The sequence below is a fragment of the Triplophysa dalaica genome, chromosome 24 (assembly GCF_015846415.1).
Source record: "Triplophysa dalaica isolate WHDGS20190420 chromosome 24, ASM1584641v1, whole genome shotgun sequence".
NCBI lineage: Eukaryota > Metazoa > Chordata > Actinopteri > Cypriniformes > Nemacheilidae > Triplophysa > Triplophysa dalaica.
The window spans coordinates 12,310,789-12,327,140 of NC_079565.1; the positions used below are offsets into that span (position 1 = coordinate 12,310,789).

Genomic DNA, 16,352 nt, shown 5'->3' on the forward strand with positions numbered 1-16,352 from the left:
TATGTCTATGGTTGAGCTGCCAATCCAGCACCTCAAAGATTACGTATTTTTGTAGGTTTATCCCCGAAGTAAGTGACCAAAAACGTGTGCATTTTTCATATAGGCTTTTGGAGGATCGCACATAATAAGATCTGTAATTATCAAATGTTTATGGTGTTTAAAGTTGTCAATCAAGATAATCTTAACAAATCAAAAAAACGTTTGTTACCTTTGACGCCGAAATACAATCGGCAGAAATTAAACGCTAACAAGATGCTATAAACAGAATTCTATTTCAGCGTCACCAGGCTCCGACAACTCTTTCAAACTTTATTAAAAATGTGTGCCCTGGTAAGTATACTATTCCCAGAATCAACCCACATCTAGGTTTTATGTAAGATATATCTGTATGTTGCAGTATTTGTGAGGTGTACGTGCGATGACGTCTATCGTCCCCGCCAAAGTAGTCGCTTTTTGCAACTTGTTAGCAACCGCCGTATTTAAGATACGATAAGGCTTTAAAAAAACACAAGCCGGATATAATTGGTGTTTTATGTCATAAAATAAAACGTGAATATATATGTAGGTTTTGTTAACCACAGACCTTATTTCAGGCGATTATCCAAAAAAACATTAAAAAAAGCCACAGACTTTGGAGCGATGGAACCGGAAGTCCTAAAATGCTTACGCACTTCTGGGGTTTGAATACAAAAATGAGTCATCTCTGAGGTACTCAATAGTGACCTTGAGCTGAGCAGTAATGAACGGCTGAACTTATGACTTAACGGTAAAAACACCCTGCACTACCTTATCTTGGACACACTATGGCAGCCATTCACTGTATTAGTGAGCGTATACGTGTCTGACGCATGCATGTTTTGAACGCTTCGGAAAGTTGCCAAGCAACTCCAGTATGTCCTAATTAATATTCATAAGATAAGGTCTGTAAACTTGCAACCCTGGCAACAAGTACTTACCATTATTCATGAGGTTCCCCAAAGTCGCTAGCTGTAATTCCTAATCGCATAACATTCAGAAATCTATTTGACTTTGAAACTTGACCGCTTCCTTTGCTTTAAAAATAATTTTGCTTTAAACGTATACATAAAGAAACAATACAAACAAACTGGTTTATTTAAATAACAAGGCAAGCATAAAACAAGGGCATCGCGTAAACGTCATGCGTAATCTTGAACCATGTGAATAGTTTATCATTCAATACCCTGAGAGCTTTAATCAAACGTGCATAACTCGCAATAAAATATATTTTGGTATTTAGAAATATACAAAAAATATGTAGTGCATCCGTATTTCTTAAAATTGAATGTCCTCCCTACATTATAATTCCCGCTTTTACGTTGAATGTAAACACAAACAAACGTGTGGTATTTGAATCTAAAAATACTTTAAATGGCTAAATTTATGCCACTTTGGTGTTTTGATGTTTCAGTCTTCTTCTGACGGTTGCCCCAAAACTGGTGGACTCGCGCGCTCTGAACCTCTCCATCCCTCCATCCTCATCTAGCGACCGCGCGCTGCAGCTCGGCGTGGGCACTTTAATCGTGTTTCCAAACTTTGAATAGTCCACAGCATACATCCCATCCTCTTCTGACACCGCGGGCGAAAACCTCTGCCCCCATAATATCTCTTCGGACAGGTAAGATGTCCGCGCTTGGGTGGTGATACCGGTGGTCTCCACAACCCCTTCTAGTATGACGATCACCTCGATGTCTTTCTGCAGCAGATCGTCAGCAGAGAGATCATACAAAGGGCTGTTTTTATCTATAGTGTGACTAATGATGAGAGGGGACACTAGGAAGATGCTGTTGGTGCCCACCGGGTTGTCCATCTGGATGTCTATCTGATCCAGCGGCACCAGCTCGCCTTCATTGGTGACTGTCTTCGTCACCACTTGCATGTGGACGGTTGCGCTTATGATCATACTTTTCCTCAGGTCACCGAGGCGAAACATAAAGCACAGCTTGTTGTTGCGGACTGTTATAACAGCGTGTTTGCTGAAGATGAGCGTTTCTGCGCGGCGGTTGGCTTGAGCCGTCTTCATAAAGATGCATCCTAGCATAATGGCATTGATCACCAAACCCACTATGTTTTGTATGATCAATACAATAATGGCCGATAAGCACTCCTCCGTGATCATCCGTACTCCAAAGCCGATGGTCACCTGGACTTCGATCGAGAACAGAAACGCAGAGGAGAACGAGTGGATCTCTGTAACACACGGCACAAAGCGCTCAGGTTTCGCATCCAGGTCTCCGTGCGCGAAGGCGATGAGCCACCAGATCATCCCGAACAGAAGCCAACTGCACAAGAAGGACATGGTAAATATAAATAAGGTATGAATCCATTTCAGATCCACCAGCGTGGTGAAAACGTCCTGCAGAAACCGGCCCTGCTCGCGTATGTTCGTGTGCGCAACGTTGCATCTTCCGTTCTTTGCGACGAATCGCGCTTTCCGCTGTTTCGTTTTGAATTTCGGTTGTTGTAACACATCTTCCGCCAATCGAGTCAACAAATAATCCTCGGGAACGAGTCCTTTTCTGGACAACATCGTTGGTCCATACTATGGTCTCATTACATTAGTCCTAAAGTCCACTATCGTCTTCGTCCTTGCGGTGCGCAGCGCAGTTGCTGTGAGGTCCCGTGGGAGGATGCCACTTTTAGTTCTCCGGCTGCCGTTGCCAGTCAATTGCAACCGGATATATTCTCGCTCATCCTTAGATGTGACTTGGGTTCAGTACAGGGCATGCGAATTTTAAAGAGACATTACTGGATTATAATGTACTTAGTTCAACCCAAAATGTACCTGATTTATCCTCATTCTATCTCAGATATGCCTCCCTTTCTCGAGTTGAATACAAACAAATAAGTATAATACTAATTGATTATAAAACATAAAATCAAAATATCAAATATTTTTATGAACATCATTTTATATTGAAATATCTTATTTTTTTAAGGAACTATGATTAAAAGAACTACTTTAAACAAATCCAGATTACTCCAATGGTGTATAAATGTGTTCTATAGCAGAAGAAACAAGCAAAGTAATGTGTGAGAAACAATTAAAATTTCATTGGTTTTTAGTGTGACTCATGAGACAGGCAAGAACCTGTAAGGTATCATTTTTTTTTTCACAGTCGCCTATTGTTTTGTTTCAGAAGACATTTATTAACCAACTGTGTATATGGTTACTTCTATGATGGATGAATGTACTGCTTAGAGCTCAAGATATCGATTAAGGCATTAATAATTATGGCATTTTAACATCTTATAGTATTCAGGTCTGTGCGATGATTTTTTATGTTTACCAAAATTATGAAATCTTTTTTCTTTTAATTAATATTTTGACATCCTATATTTTAATATAACAATAATATTACAACCGATATTTTACAGCCTTATATATTTTCAAGATAAACATGTTCATCAAATTCCTATACTTTCCAAATAGTTTAGTTACTTTCCTAATAGTTTAAGATGAATTATAGCACGTCACACTGTTAATCACTGATTTCACTGCATAACAAATACACTTGAAAGAATCACAAAGAGAACTCTGATTATTACTTTTTTATTAATAAATGATAAACGTTTTATGTACAAATATGATAATGATGATAGCAGTAATAAATATTTATTCCTTCATACAATTGCACTTTCAACAGTTGGCTCCTCTGGCTCATTTGTCCGCTAGCACGAATGAAGCGAACACGCTGTCCTCTTGATTGAGGAGAACCTCGGGTTTGTCATACTCCAGAATGACGCCCCTCTTCATCACAATCACCTGGTCTGCATTCAGGATGGTGTGTACGCGATGCTACAGAAGATCGAACACAATGATGCGTTAAATGATAGGAGACCTTGCTGAATCCATAGTATCATTTATAAGCATTATGTGGTCTTTCTGCTGATGAGAGTTTCAAGTACATTTAGACTTTAGTAGCAGTCTAGTAGAGATGACTTACCGCTATAGTGACCACAGTCCTGTCGGAAAAGGCAGTCATTACAACTTTTTGAAGAATGCTCTCCTGTAAAAAGAGAATTTATTAATTTCGTCAAACTGACCACGACTGTCCTTTGCTCTATTAAACTCAAGCGGTGCACAGAGGCACGGTTCATTTCCAAGACAATTGAAGGCAGAGGGGGATTCATTGTGTCAGCCTCTTCAGAAGAGAAGATTGCTTGAGAACATTGTGAAGTGAATCGAGGTATTGGCCTCTGGGGATGTTCCTTTGATCTTTCCTATTCAATATCGCACATCTAAGCAAACACACACGCACCGTAGCCATGTCTATAGACGCAGTGGCCTCGTCCATGATCAGAATACTGCTCTTCCGCACAAATGCCCGCGCCAGGCAGAACAGCTGACGCTGCCCCTGGCTAAAGTTCTCCCCGCCTTCAGTTATTATTGCATCTGAAATACAAGAACAAAATGTTTAAAAATGCATCATATCAGTGGTTCAGCATAATCTAGTAAAGTTTACGGCAAATTATTTTTCTTATGTCTGAACGGATGGTGTTGTGTCATGAGGTCATAAGATCATTCCGTGAGTTGTATGCACATTTTATGCTTAAAGGAACTGAACCATGTTAAGACATTAAATCTGTCAATTATTTAAAAAACATAATCCTTTACCTGGTGGTTTTTGCTAGTGCAAATGTGATAAACAAAATACTAGAGTGGTTGCCAGGGTGTTGCTATACAGTTGCTAGGGCATTAGATGCTTGAATCTTCTATGAGATCTGACGCATCATATCACTTAGAAAAGTAATAGCAAACCTCAGTAAAGTATATAAAATGTTTTGTGAATCTGATAAGTCTTACCAAGTCCTCCAGTTAGAGTTTTGACCACAGGTTTGAGTTGTGCGATTTCTAACGCTTCCCACAGCATACTGTCTGTAGCTTTCATTTCTGGGTCGAGATTAAAACTGAAGAAAGAAATTAAATATTAACAATTCTCTTCAGAGTGACCAAAAAAGCCCTGGAGTGCAATATTCAGGGTTTCTGCATGTTTTGAAATGGTAAATGTATGACTAAAGACCTTGATATCGATGTTTAATGGATCAATGCTGGTATTACAGTACAGTAAACCAAAAGCAGTGATTAATAATGAATGCTTGTTGATGTTAGTCTTGAATTTAGGATTTAGAGGGTGAATTCAATGGTAAATCATCATGTAAATGCAAATCAAGCTTTAAAAGTTTAAGAATATAGTTTTTTAATTGTAAATGCAATATAAGCATATGAGTTAATGTGTCAAAATATGACAGAAATCACTCATTCAGTATTCATTTCAAATCCAAACGGACTAGAGAGATTTACCGAATGGTTCCGCTGAATAAAAAGGGATCTTGGAGAATAATAGAGAAGCGAGATCTCAGCGTCTGAAGTGGCAGTTTTGCTATATCGATGTCATCAATGATTATTTGCCCTGAAGGAGAACAGATATTCAAAAATATATATAAAAACTCTGATGAAATGATTGTTATATCATCATTAGTCCGAGCTGGATGGAAAAGCAATGAGTTTTACCCTCAAATGTATCCACCATCCGGAAGAAAGCTAATGAGAAAGATGACTTTCCACTTCCTGTTCTACCACAGATTCCAACCTACAGATCACAAAACAATGATTTTTAATTCACAGGCAACTCATCCAATCGATTTGTTCTGTTTGGATCATTTTCAGTGACATCATTTTACTAATATATATAATTAGCTTTCCTGTAGCTCAGTGGTAAAAGCATTGCGTTAACATCGCAAGGTTGTGGGTTCGATCCCAGGGGATTACAAATACCTATGTAAAAATGTATAGGATAAAGCAATGTAAGTCGCTTTGGATAAAAGCGTCTGCCAAATGCCTAAATGTAAATGTAAATATAATCCCTGACATGTCAACTAAATATAGTTTTTATCATTACAGCTTTCTTGCTACAGTATAATTGTATAATTTTTTATTTGTAGATGCTCTGTTGACCAATCAGAATCCAAGACATTAACCATATGACTTAAACCATAAACTGTATATTGTGGTTAATATCTAATAATCAGTCAGAAACACAATAATATTTTTAGACACATTGTTTCGATACAGGATTTGTAAATGTTTCATTCCATTCTAAAGATTGGTGGTGGTACCTTTTGTCCTGGTCTGATGTGAGCATTGACGTTCTTGAGGACAGGCTTTAAGGTGCTGTCGTACCTTACGCTCAGATTCTGAATCTGGATCTCGCCCTGCTGAGGCCAACCTTCTGGAACATGATAAGCAGCTGAGCAGTAAAGAAAGTACAAACGAGTTGTAGTCAAAAGATTGGTAGACCAATACATTAATGTTCGATATACAGATATTTGGCATTTTTTCAATAAGACATTTTGGTTTCTTGAATCAGACTTTTGAAGGTGCAGAGGACTACTTGGATGTTAAATTGCTGTCTGACTGAAATATATTTCAATCATGCAAATGTGCACTTTGTCTGGCTTTCAAATCACTCATGTTACATTTATGCTTTCAGTCAGACTACATTACAAAAAGCAACCGCTTGCTTTGAAAGTTAATAAAGTGCCACACTTTACTATCTACAAAGCCTCAATCTCATCATATATCTAAAGAGAAGAGATAAACAGTAAACATGGATGAGACAGAAGCTGAGCAAAACAGGACGAGACACAATGCAGCCCAATGCTGATTGCATAACACAGTGCACATGAGACTGAATGAAGCTAAGCGAATATGGGTCAGATTTCGCATAATACTCACACAGCAAACCCTCATAGTTTTCAGGTTCTGTCTTCAGCAGAGCTTTTATTCTCTTCACAGCTCCAAGCTGCACCTCCATATCTGCCAGATTACGCACCATCCAGTTCAAGTAGTTGGACACCTGATAAAATGATATATTGAGTACAAGTATAAGAAAGGCACATCTATTTGAACGCTGCTTAAATCGTACTAAAATTCATTATACCAATAACAATACATGACTTAGTCTGTTAAACTAATAATATTCATTTGTCTTTGGGATTATTTACTATGGAGTACAAATTTGTATTGTTTTCTTTTATTGTTATGTTGTACCATGTTGAAGCACCTTGAGTGTAAAAAAGGCACATTACAAATAATAACAATAATTGTTATTATTAGTAACAATAACAACAATCATAATAATTATTATTATTTTTAATATGCCTTTCTTACAATCAAGGTGCTACTACAATTAATAATAATATTATTAATTATTATTATTATAAGTATTGATAATAATAATAACATCAATAATATTTATATTAATAATACCAATAATCATAATCATAATAACAAAGATAATAATAATTTTTATTATCTAATGCATTTAACAGCATCACAGTTTGAGCTTAACCATTCGTTTCACTATGATATCAATTTTTAGCATGCCATTATACCCAGTCAATATTACTTAATATATATTTGATCCATGAAAAACGCCTTACAGTTTGTGCTCTTACCATTAGGGCGTATGTGAGTCCCAGCCCCACCAGTCCAGTTGACAGATGATTGAACAGTGAATTGGTAATTGAAGCCACAGCTGCTATCAGGACTATACAGGCCCCAATATATTCCTAGAAAGAGAAAACAACATGATACCTGATACTGTGTCTATGTTTTGTATTTATATTATCTGATGAACTTAACAGTAATTTATGTGATGAGAAGCTCACCATTCGAACCTCCAGCCAGCGGTTAGCCGCCGTGAGGAAGAGAGAGGCCATGTTATTGGCATCGCTGAACTTTAGGAGCTTCTGTCTGAATCTAGCCTCATACCTACAGAACAAACAAAAAAGTCACAAAAACACATTTATAAAACCGAGTAGATGCACTAGAGCAGGGGTCGGCAACCTAAGGCATGCGTGCCAATATTGACACACTGAAAGGAAATCAATGGCACGACATGGACATGCAGTTAAATGTTATATGAATTCCAAAATTAATATTAGTTGTTTAGTTCACGAAAATAAAGAAGCCCAGTTCGAGCTTCTACGACAAGCTACATACTAATCCTTATTATCAAGTTTAGTTACACAGAAGTTGTCACACCTGACGTTAGCATTCATGCAGTTGGCACTCAGCCATGTATGCACTCAATCTTATATGCCCTTTACCGACCTTACTTTGAAACTAAACACGAGAAGATCACTGAGATCACAAATCTGCCTGTAAAAGATGTCCCAAACACACTTGGCAAAGCATACTGACCCGTTCTAGAAGTTTTAGAACAACAGATATGTCCTTGGTAATATTATTAGCCTTCAAAATATACTGTTAAGAGGGTTGCACATGAGACACAATGCGCTGCGGCGCAACCAGTCTGGAACAACTCACAAGTATCGCACACCGGACACATAAATTCTGTATGTGCAAGTTGCATGGTGCCTAAGTTCAAAATCTACTCCTGGTGCATGTTATTTTTATAAAACAATATGTGGTATTTGAATGTTATTTAATCAATAGGCTCCCTAACGCGTTTGTAAATCCCTTATTGTTGTTCTGTGTCTGCAATTAATGTGGTAGAATTTTGGTAGTTTTTTTTCATCATTCCCAAACAGATAAATATATTTTACAATCTCTAGGATGAAGGATTTTGTACAAAAAAAGATAATGTTGACAAATTACATGTATTAATGTGTTAGGCGTGGCAGGGTTTTGTGCATCGTCCAGAGCTGTAGCGGAGCGCCACCACCAGACACCACATGGCGCAGCTGGTGTGTGTACCGTCACAGAAAACAATAAGGTTTTATATGTTAACATTAACTACATTATTAGCATGACTAAAAATACTTCCACAACATTGACTCCTCTTAGTTAAGATAATAGAACTGTTATCACACAAATCTTTCATCACCATTTCTTTTAGGCTGACAGGTATAGGACCTATTCAATGCTTTTTCCTTAAAAATTATTCTAATATTACGATAAGCAGATTACATACTAGATGATTACATTGAGATAAATTTGTTGATACGGCACAGTGATTGCCAAGAAAAAATGTAAACGGCACACCATGTCACAAAGGTTACCGACCTCTGCACTAGAGCAATGTACACAAATATAGGTTTACATAGGACACACAATACACAGTTGCAATCAAAGATGTTATAAACAGGGTTTGTCATGTACTGCTCACCTGAAAGCTCGGATGGTTGTGAGCCCTTCTACGGTCTCAGAGAAGTGTGACAGAAGAGGAAGCTGTGTGCTGTCTTCTAATTGCTGGAGATCTCTGAAAACAGACTCACACGTCACGTTTCTAAACATCTCAAAACTTCTTAAATTTGCCGTTCACAATGCAGATTACTGAATGTCTTACAATTACTTTGGTAAAAATACTGAAAAATGAATTATGCTCATGTATTGCTACATGACATTGCACATTGTCATTTTGTAGGTGATGTTTCGGATTGTTTACTTGGATGCGACTCTGAAGTATTTCTGGATGAAGTAACAGGCGATGGCTAGCGGTGCCAAAACGATGAGAAAAACCGGCGTCACGTATGAGATCACACCAAGCGCTGACACACACAACAGCGTAGAGCGACTTAAACACTCAAGAGTCGCAGGAATATGCTGAAATAGAGAGAGAGAGAAAACTAAAGAGAGAGAGACTTAAAATGTGCTTGATGGGCTTTTAGTAGCTAAATGTTCTTTATAAATGTAGTACTGTATATAATAGTGATAGAACACTGAAGACATGTTTCATTATTGTTATATCATACCTGATCTATTACATTTGTATCGGAGGAGAAGCGATTTAATATGCTTCCCAATGGTGTCGTTTCAAAGAGCCTGAAAAGGAAAAGGGAAAAAATCTGAAAACGTTAGTACAACTTATTTTTTTTATATTTATATGTTGACGACTTCATAAAGAAATAGAACACCAAAAAATATTTGGGCTGTCAAATAATTTATCGCGATAAATCACATTTTTGAAAAAGTTTGTGTTTACTTAACATACTGAATGTCTGTGTTCTGTGTATATATATTTTTTTATATTTATAAATATAATACATATTGAATAAAACGTAATTTGTATAAAAAAATTATTTTTATTTATTTAATTCTATATCTATACAGTAAATATATAATTTCAGTTATTGGTAAAACAATTTTTTTAATCTAAATATTTCCTAAATTTACAGTATATACTATGTGTATGTTGTTGTGTTCATCAATCTAAAATTAACATGCACTGTACACAGACATATATTATGTAGACACAAACTTTTATTCTTGACGAGATTTATCAGGATGGATCGTTTGACAACGCTTGACAAAACAACACAATTCAAAACAATAATGCCATTAAGAAAAAGCTAGCTACAGATAGACAGCATATAACACTACACTGTTACCAAGATACTAAAAGCCGAAAACATTGTTTGCGCGGTGAGCCACTTATAAAATAATCAATATATAAAAACAGTACGAAGCAATAATACAAAACTTTACATAAATCTTCGCATAAACTCTCGCTCTCACATGCAAACGCACATTAGCCACCCACATTACTGCATCTGATCAAATACAGACCCTCATACTCAGTGTGACTCAGCTATCATAAACAGCACACACAATACTAAAGAAAGACACGTCATGTTATATGTGAAGAATAATTTGAAGATTTGTACCTCATTGGGGCAAGTATAATGTTATTGAGAAGGCTGTGATGTAAATGTTTGGCCGCGCGGAGACCCGTCCACTCCACAGCCACAGACGTGGCCAAACACAGCACGATTCCCAGACAGCACAGCACGCTGAACACCAGCAGATATGATGAGTGACTGAAACCCACGTCCTGAGGAAAGACCAGTGACCAGAGTTCAGTGAACTGACAATTTTCATTATTTTAACAATTTTGACAATAACTATTTCACAAGATGGCAAATTTGTATGAATTTTTATAATTGTTTTTGTACATTTCAGTACAATTTGCTTTGGTGCCATTGGCATTTGGGATAAGGGGAGGGGCTTCAGGATCTTTTTTTTCATAAGTCGCATGATTATGTCTAATTCACATCATACACCACCTCGTTAAATAGTTGCGAATTCTTTTGAGATCAGGGTGTATAATCAGAAACACTTCTTGTAAATAATAACTGTAATATTCAAATCAGCAGTATATTTATACAACGCACACCAAAATGCATGAAGGGACAAACTGCTCATGCTTTCTAAACATAATATATTATATTTATTATTGTTCAAGGACAAATAAATAGTAAAATAACATAAAACATAACATAAAAGTTGGTGAACAAAAGTATGTCAGGCTCTTGTTGGTTGGACGCCCTAAGAAGTTAGAAAACAAAAATCTCCTTATTTATGTCTCTTTTAATTGTAATTGTACTGTATTTTTATGTAATTATTATATTTATCAATGTCAAGTTCAAGAATTTGACATGAAAATGATATTATTCAAGTTATTAAATAAATATGTAAGTAATAAAAAGATGTGGTACTGTATGTCTATGGCGCCCCCTGTACAAGTGCATCACTTTGCAGCCCCCAAATAAAGACTTTAAATCCTAATCTAAAAAAAAAAAGTTATATAATGCTGGAAAATCAATTCTTTAGGTTGGTGATCTTATTCTTCTGATAATTGATTGCATACCATTTTTTAAAAATATTCCACAGAATCTGTGGCCTCCCTGGATCCATCTCCTGGCCCCCAGTTTCAGAACCACTGCTGTATGTAAAATGTTTAAGGTGGTGCCCTATGTTCTCACCCTAAAATGTCTGGGCATGGCCCCGTTTTAAACCAATATTTAATTGTTATAAAAGTTGATATAATGCAGATACATCATATAATTTGATATCTTATTGAATTATGTTAAATAAAATACACATATAATTGTGTATTTTATACAACATTTAATTTTTTTTAATTCATTAAAATAAAAAAATAAAGCTGTCTGGAATTTGAAAATGACACGGTTGTCAATTATTGCACAGTGACAGTTATTCCAAGATGACTGAATATCAGATGATTATTTATATTGAGAACATATATCTCACATAAACAGTCTAGAAATACTACCAGAAACCTTGTAATGTTGTAAGAAATAAAACATCCATTTCAATTACACGCCAATACTGAAGACAGTCTTTCAGATTAATAATATGCTTTTACCTCCTGCCCTGGGTTAATGTTTCAGACTGCAGAAATAACAAACGGAAGGAAAATCAATCCGCCATTCAAGCAAAGACCAAAAGCCTATTCATTACCACACCTCTCCAGAGGAGAATATCAATAATCTGTGAAACACAACCACTAATGAGTTGAAAACCTAAATCATGGGATAGGTCTACTTCATATTGCATGTGTCGTGTGTGTGTGTGCGTCTTTAAGACAGATATCGATCAGACAGAGTGGAACGAGGGGTTTTCCCCTCTGATCGAGCCCAACCGAGGTTGATTTGATAAACTTCAAAGCGAATAGTTCCCTGTTCCCTACCCTGAGCTGACAGAATCTAGTTTCAGCGTTATCTGGCCTGTCACAGGCAAAGCCAACCACAACATGCCTCTTGGTGAGGGATGTCTATTAATAAATTCAAGGGTTCATGTTTGGCTCTTAACACCCTGGCTTGCTATCTGCTGTCCGTATAAGAACCTCACATACATAAAATACCCAACATTTATGAGAAATAATAACCTTGTAACCATCAAAAACACCCTAGCAACCACCTGGCAACCAATTAGAAGATCCCTACTGCCTGGAAACGTGCTATACAACTTTGGAACTCCTAAGTCACTGCATAATAACATCCTGGCAACCTAGCAAAGCACATAAACAGGCACCATAGTTTATCCAAAACATGTAGTTCAGCTGTATTATCAGCATCTCTTACCTGGACTGAGGAGCAGTTGCGCGAGACTGCCTCGATCTTGGCTGTGATGACTTTGGACGTCCAGTGTGCGAGCCAATAGTCAATGGCCACCATCAGGGAGTGTTTGAGGAGCTGGGACAGCAGGAGCAGGAGGAGCAGCAGGAGGCCTGCAGAGCTCAGATATGTCCCACAGGATCTCCAGGGGATAGTGGCTCTGTGTCTCATTACACGTGACAGGTTGTCTTCATCATCGCTCTCCCCGGATTCCTCTGGAGATATAAAACGGGAAAATCGTACAGCTCAGAGATGATATTTCCTTTGCGGATTGAGACTAAAGAACTGTTTTTGCTACAGTCTTGTGTTTTTAATAAAAACAGAGTGGCCCACAATTACGCATAACATGGCTTGACTACAGCCTACTGAACACTTTACACAGATTGTGAGAAAGGGCGAGTGATGCTTTAAAAGTGAATATATTTATATTCCATTCCATTCCATTTTCTACCGCTTATCCGAACTACCTCGGGTCACGGGGAGCCTGTGCCTATCTCAGGAGTCATCGGGCATCAAGGCAGGATACACCCTGGATGGAGTATATATATATTTATATATGAATATTAAAAAAAACGAATAAAGCTGACTGAAAGTCGATCAGAAACAGGTGCAGATTCAGTTGCACGGAGTCATCTACACTTCCTGTGCCAAGTTTAAAACATGACCTCATGCATGGATTTTAAAAACACAAGAGTAGGTGTATGCAGAGGAGAGAACGACAGAATGGACAAGATACATACAATGAAGAGAAAACTCCGAAAAATTGTCATTGCATTGATTCAGCGTACATTGTGAATGAGGGCCAAGTGTGTTCAGTGCATTGAATTAGGCTCCAGTCCATTGAATCAGGATCCAATCAAGATTCAATGCCGTGAATCAGGGTCTAGTGTGTTAAATCAGGCTCAAATACATTTCAATTGAGGGAATCGGGATACAGTTTGTTAACTGCAGTGAAACAGAGTCCTGTGCATTGTATCAGGCTTCAGTGCAGTGAAGCATCTATTGCAGTACAGTAGGGTCCAGTGAATCAATATTCAGTGGAGTGAATGAGCATCGAGTACAGTGAATAATGGTCTAGTGCAGTAATGTAATAAGTGCACTGTAAATCGCTTTGGATAAAAGCGTCTGCCAAATGACTAAATTATAAAATTATTATAAATTATAATCCAGAATTCAGTGCACTGGAGTAGTGTATCATCATACAGAACACAGAATATACCATGCAGAATTCACTGCAGCTGCTTGTTAATGCTATGCTCTACACATTAGCTACCTTGTTGAGAGGATGGATAGCTCAACCTGGCAAGTGCCGAGGAGACAGAAACATCTCAACATTTATTATTTAGTCCTGCCATTACAGTCAACCAGCAGATGTTAGATGTGCTCGCTGTCTCTCTTCTCACAGCACAACTACAATCAACAATGCTTTGCGAACAAACAGATAGCGCATTATGCCTTTCCCTTAGGGGCAAATTGCAATCGTTGTATACAACTTGGGTCTGTAATACCTGTTGAGAATACTACCATTCATCTCAACGGCAGTTGCATCTGGCTCTGAAAGTAAATAAATGCCTTGAAACCTTTTCCCTAGCACAAATTATGAGAAAATGTTACTATAATTGTGACCTTTAGTCCTCATTTGTGACGTTAAAACAAGTTCAGAATGATGTACCTTAATGTAAGAGAGTAAGTGTTTATTATTTGATCATATCGGTAGTATATTAAACTCGGGCTGAGGGCCAGTCATGTGGCCGTCGGCCAGTTTTCTGTGAGCTCTGATATACATACTAATCAGTTACCACAGGGCGTTATGTCCTTCTAGAGAACGTCAATGCCACTGTGGCTAATAAACGAAATCATTTTTATTCATTCCTTGAGGCTTGTGGCTTTAGAATTACTTTACAAGCTTTCAGCTCCTCACTAGATGTTCACTCACAGCCTCTGTTTCTGTGGTTAATTTGTGCAAAAACAAAGATTCCCAGATGGTGTCTAGGTTCCATTCCATCCTTCTTGTAAGTGGGAATTTTTGTGAGGATCTTATTCCCACAGCACAGCTGATCAAAGCAATCAACACTCAAACACTACGCTGGGTCTAAACATTCCCATCTGTCAGTGGACACTGACAGGTGGTGAAAGTGGGCACCCAAACATCCGGGAATGGCTTGGACCAACAGCTTAGTCATAAGGAAACAGCTATGGCGGAAGAAGCTCATGTGCATGGGGATGTTCCGGATGTTACCCCGGAAAGATCCTTTTACATGTGGAGAAAGATCTGCAGATTAAAACCACGGCATATTTAATTCCTGCTGACTTGCTTCTGCAGTCAGCAGAAATCTTCAGAGCTCACACAGGGGGTTAAGAGAATGTAATACTCCCTTAGAGGAACCTTAATGAAGATTTATGAGGATTCTCTGCAGCCTGCATATCTAACAATGCAACAACCACTGCCATTGCTGTAATTGCATGTGGCTTGCAGAAAATATGTCATAAATAAACTATTAAAAAAATCTCGTATTAGTGATTTGGTACAGGTTTATTTACTCTTACCATCCTCCTCCTCCTCCTCAGATTTCAGGGCTTCTCTGGAGTACATGGCTCGCCTCAGGTTCTTCCTTTCCAACACTGTAGTATTATCATCTACTGTTTCCTGGAAGATAAAATGGGGAGAACTTAAAATTCTTAAGTGTGAACAAGCTCTTTGTTGAATTGGTTTTGGCTACTTCAGAGAAAAAAAAATCTAAAAGTAAACCGCAAGTGAATCATGCAAGTCGTGGGTCAGTCAACACACATTGATCTAATGTAGATGATCAGTGCCTCCATATTTTGCATCCTTCTGCCTAAGTCGAAAGATGTGAACCAATACTAAAGGAGTTTGAGATCTTGTTTATGTGGTATGCACTAAAGACACCAGAAGACTGTTGCATAGAGAATGAACAGAAGTGGCCCCGGAAGAGTTTTTTGGGGCACCCCAGTATTGTTTACTTCCCCCTGTGGCGAACCACAAGTATTATGTTTATTATGAGACATTCACCAGGGTACTGTACCTTTAAGGGAGGGAGGAGTCAGTTTAGTGTTGTTCCGGTTTTTACGTGTGTGGTTGTTTTGATCTCACTCGCTGTTCGGCGCGAGGAATATTAAAGTGGATATTAAACTGACTCGACGCATTTTCGTCTCTTGTCTCCTCGGTTCTTATTCTCCACAATTGGTGACCCCGACGCGTGTTGGATACGGCTGACTTATGTCACAACACGAAGGTAGTGAAAATGCGGCTGCTAGCGGCGCTGCTAGCGGCGCTGCTAACGTTGGTGCTACCTGCGCCGCCACCGTAAAATTACCGGACTTTTGGCAGCACAACCCACGGCCGTGGTTTCAGCATATCGAGGCTCAGTTTCAGCTGAGAGGAATAACGCAGGACGTTACGAAATATTTCCACGTGGTAGCAGCAC

At 38.0% G+C, this 16,352-nt stretch overlaps 2 protein-coding genes across 3 annotated transcripts in view; both read right to left on the bottom strand.

The window, feature by feature from the left end:
• Positions 1-350: 350 nt before the first annotated feature.
• On the bottom strand, positions 351-3,437 carry kcnj11 (potassium inwardly rectifying channel subfamily J member 11). Its single transcript, XM_056740414.1, has one exon. The coding sequence runs from the start codon at positions 2,546-2,548 to the stop codon at positions 1,400-1,402; it is 1,149 nt and encodes a 382-aa protein (XP_056596392.1). The 5' UTR covers positions 2,549-3,437; the 3' UTR covers positions 351-1,399.
• Positions 3,438-3,555: 118 nt separating this feature from the next.
• abcc8 (ATP-binding cassette, sub-family C (CFTR/MRP), member 8) overlaps positions 3,556-16,352 on the bottom strand; it is a 64,040-nt gene continuing 51,243 nt past the window's right edge. For both annotated transcript variants that reach the window (XM_056740413.1, XM_056740412.1), the window contains 16 exons: positions 15,454-15,553; positions 12,874-13,121; positions 10,654-10,820; positions 9,742-9,811; positions 9,435-9,592; positions 9,156-9,248; positions 7,693-7,795; positions 7,480-7,593; positions 6,758-6,878; positions 6,139-6,269; positions 5,534-5,612; positions 5,324-5,432; positions 4,826-4,929; positions 4,281-4,414; positions 3,966-4,028; positions 3,556-3,817 (listed from right to left, as the gene is read on the bottom strand). In XM_056740413.1, coding sequence (XP_056596391.1) covers positions 3,680-3,817; positions 3,966-4,028; positions 4,281-4,414; positions 4,826-4,929; positions 5,324-5,432; positions 5,534-5,612; positions 6,139-6,269; positions 6,758-6,878; positions 7,480-7,593; positions 7,693-7,795; positions 9,156-9,248; positions 9,435-9,592; positions 9,742-9,811; positions 10,654-10,820; positions 12,874-13,121; positions 15,454-15,553 — 1,932 coding nt within the window. In that variant the 3' untranslated portion in view covers positions 3,556-3,679. The remainder of the gene's footprint in view (positions 3,818-3,965; positions 4,029-4,280; positions 4,415-4,825; positions 4,930-5,323; positions 5,433-5,533; positions 5,613-6,138; positions 6,270-6,757; positions 6,879-7,479; positions 7,594-7,692; positions 7,796-9,155; positions 9,249-9,434; positions 9,593-9,741; positions 9,812-10,653; positions 10,821-12,873; positions 13,122-15,453; positions 15,554-16,352) is intronic.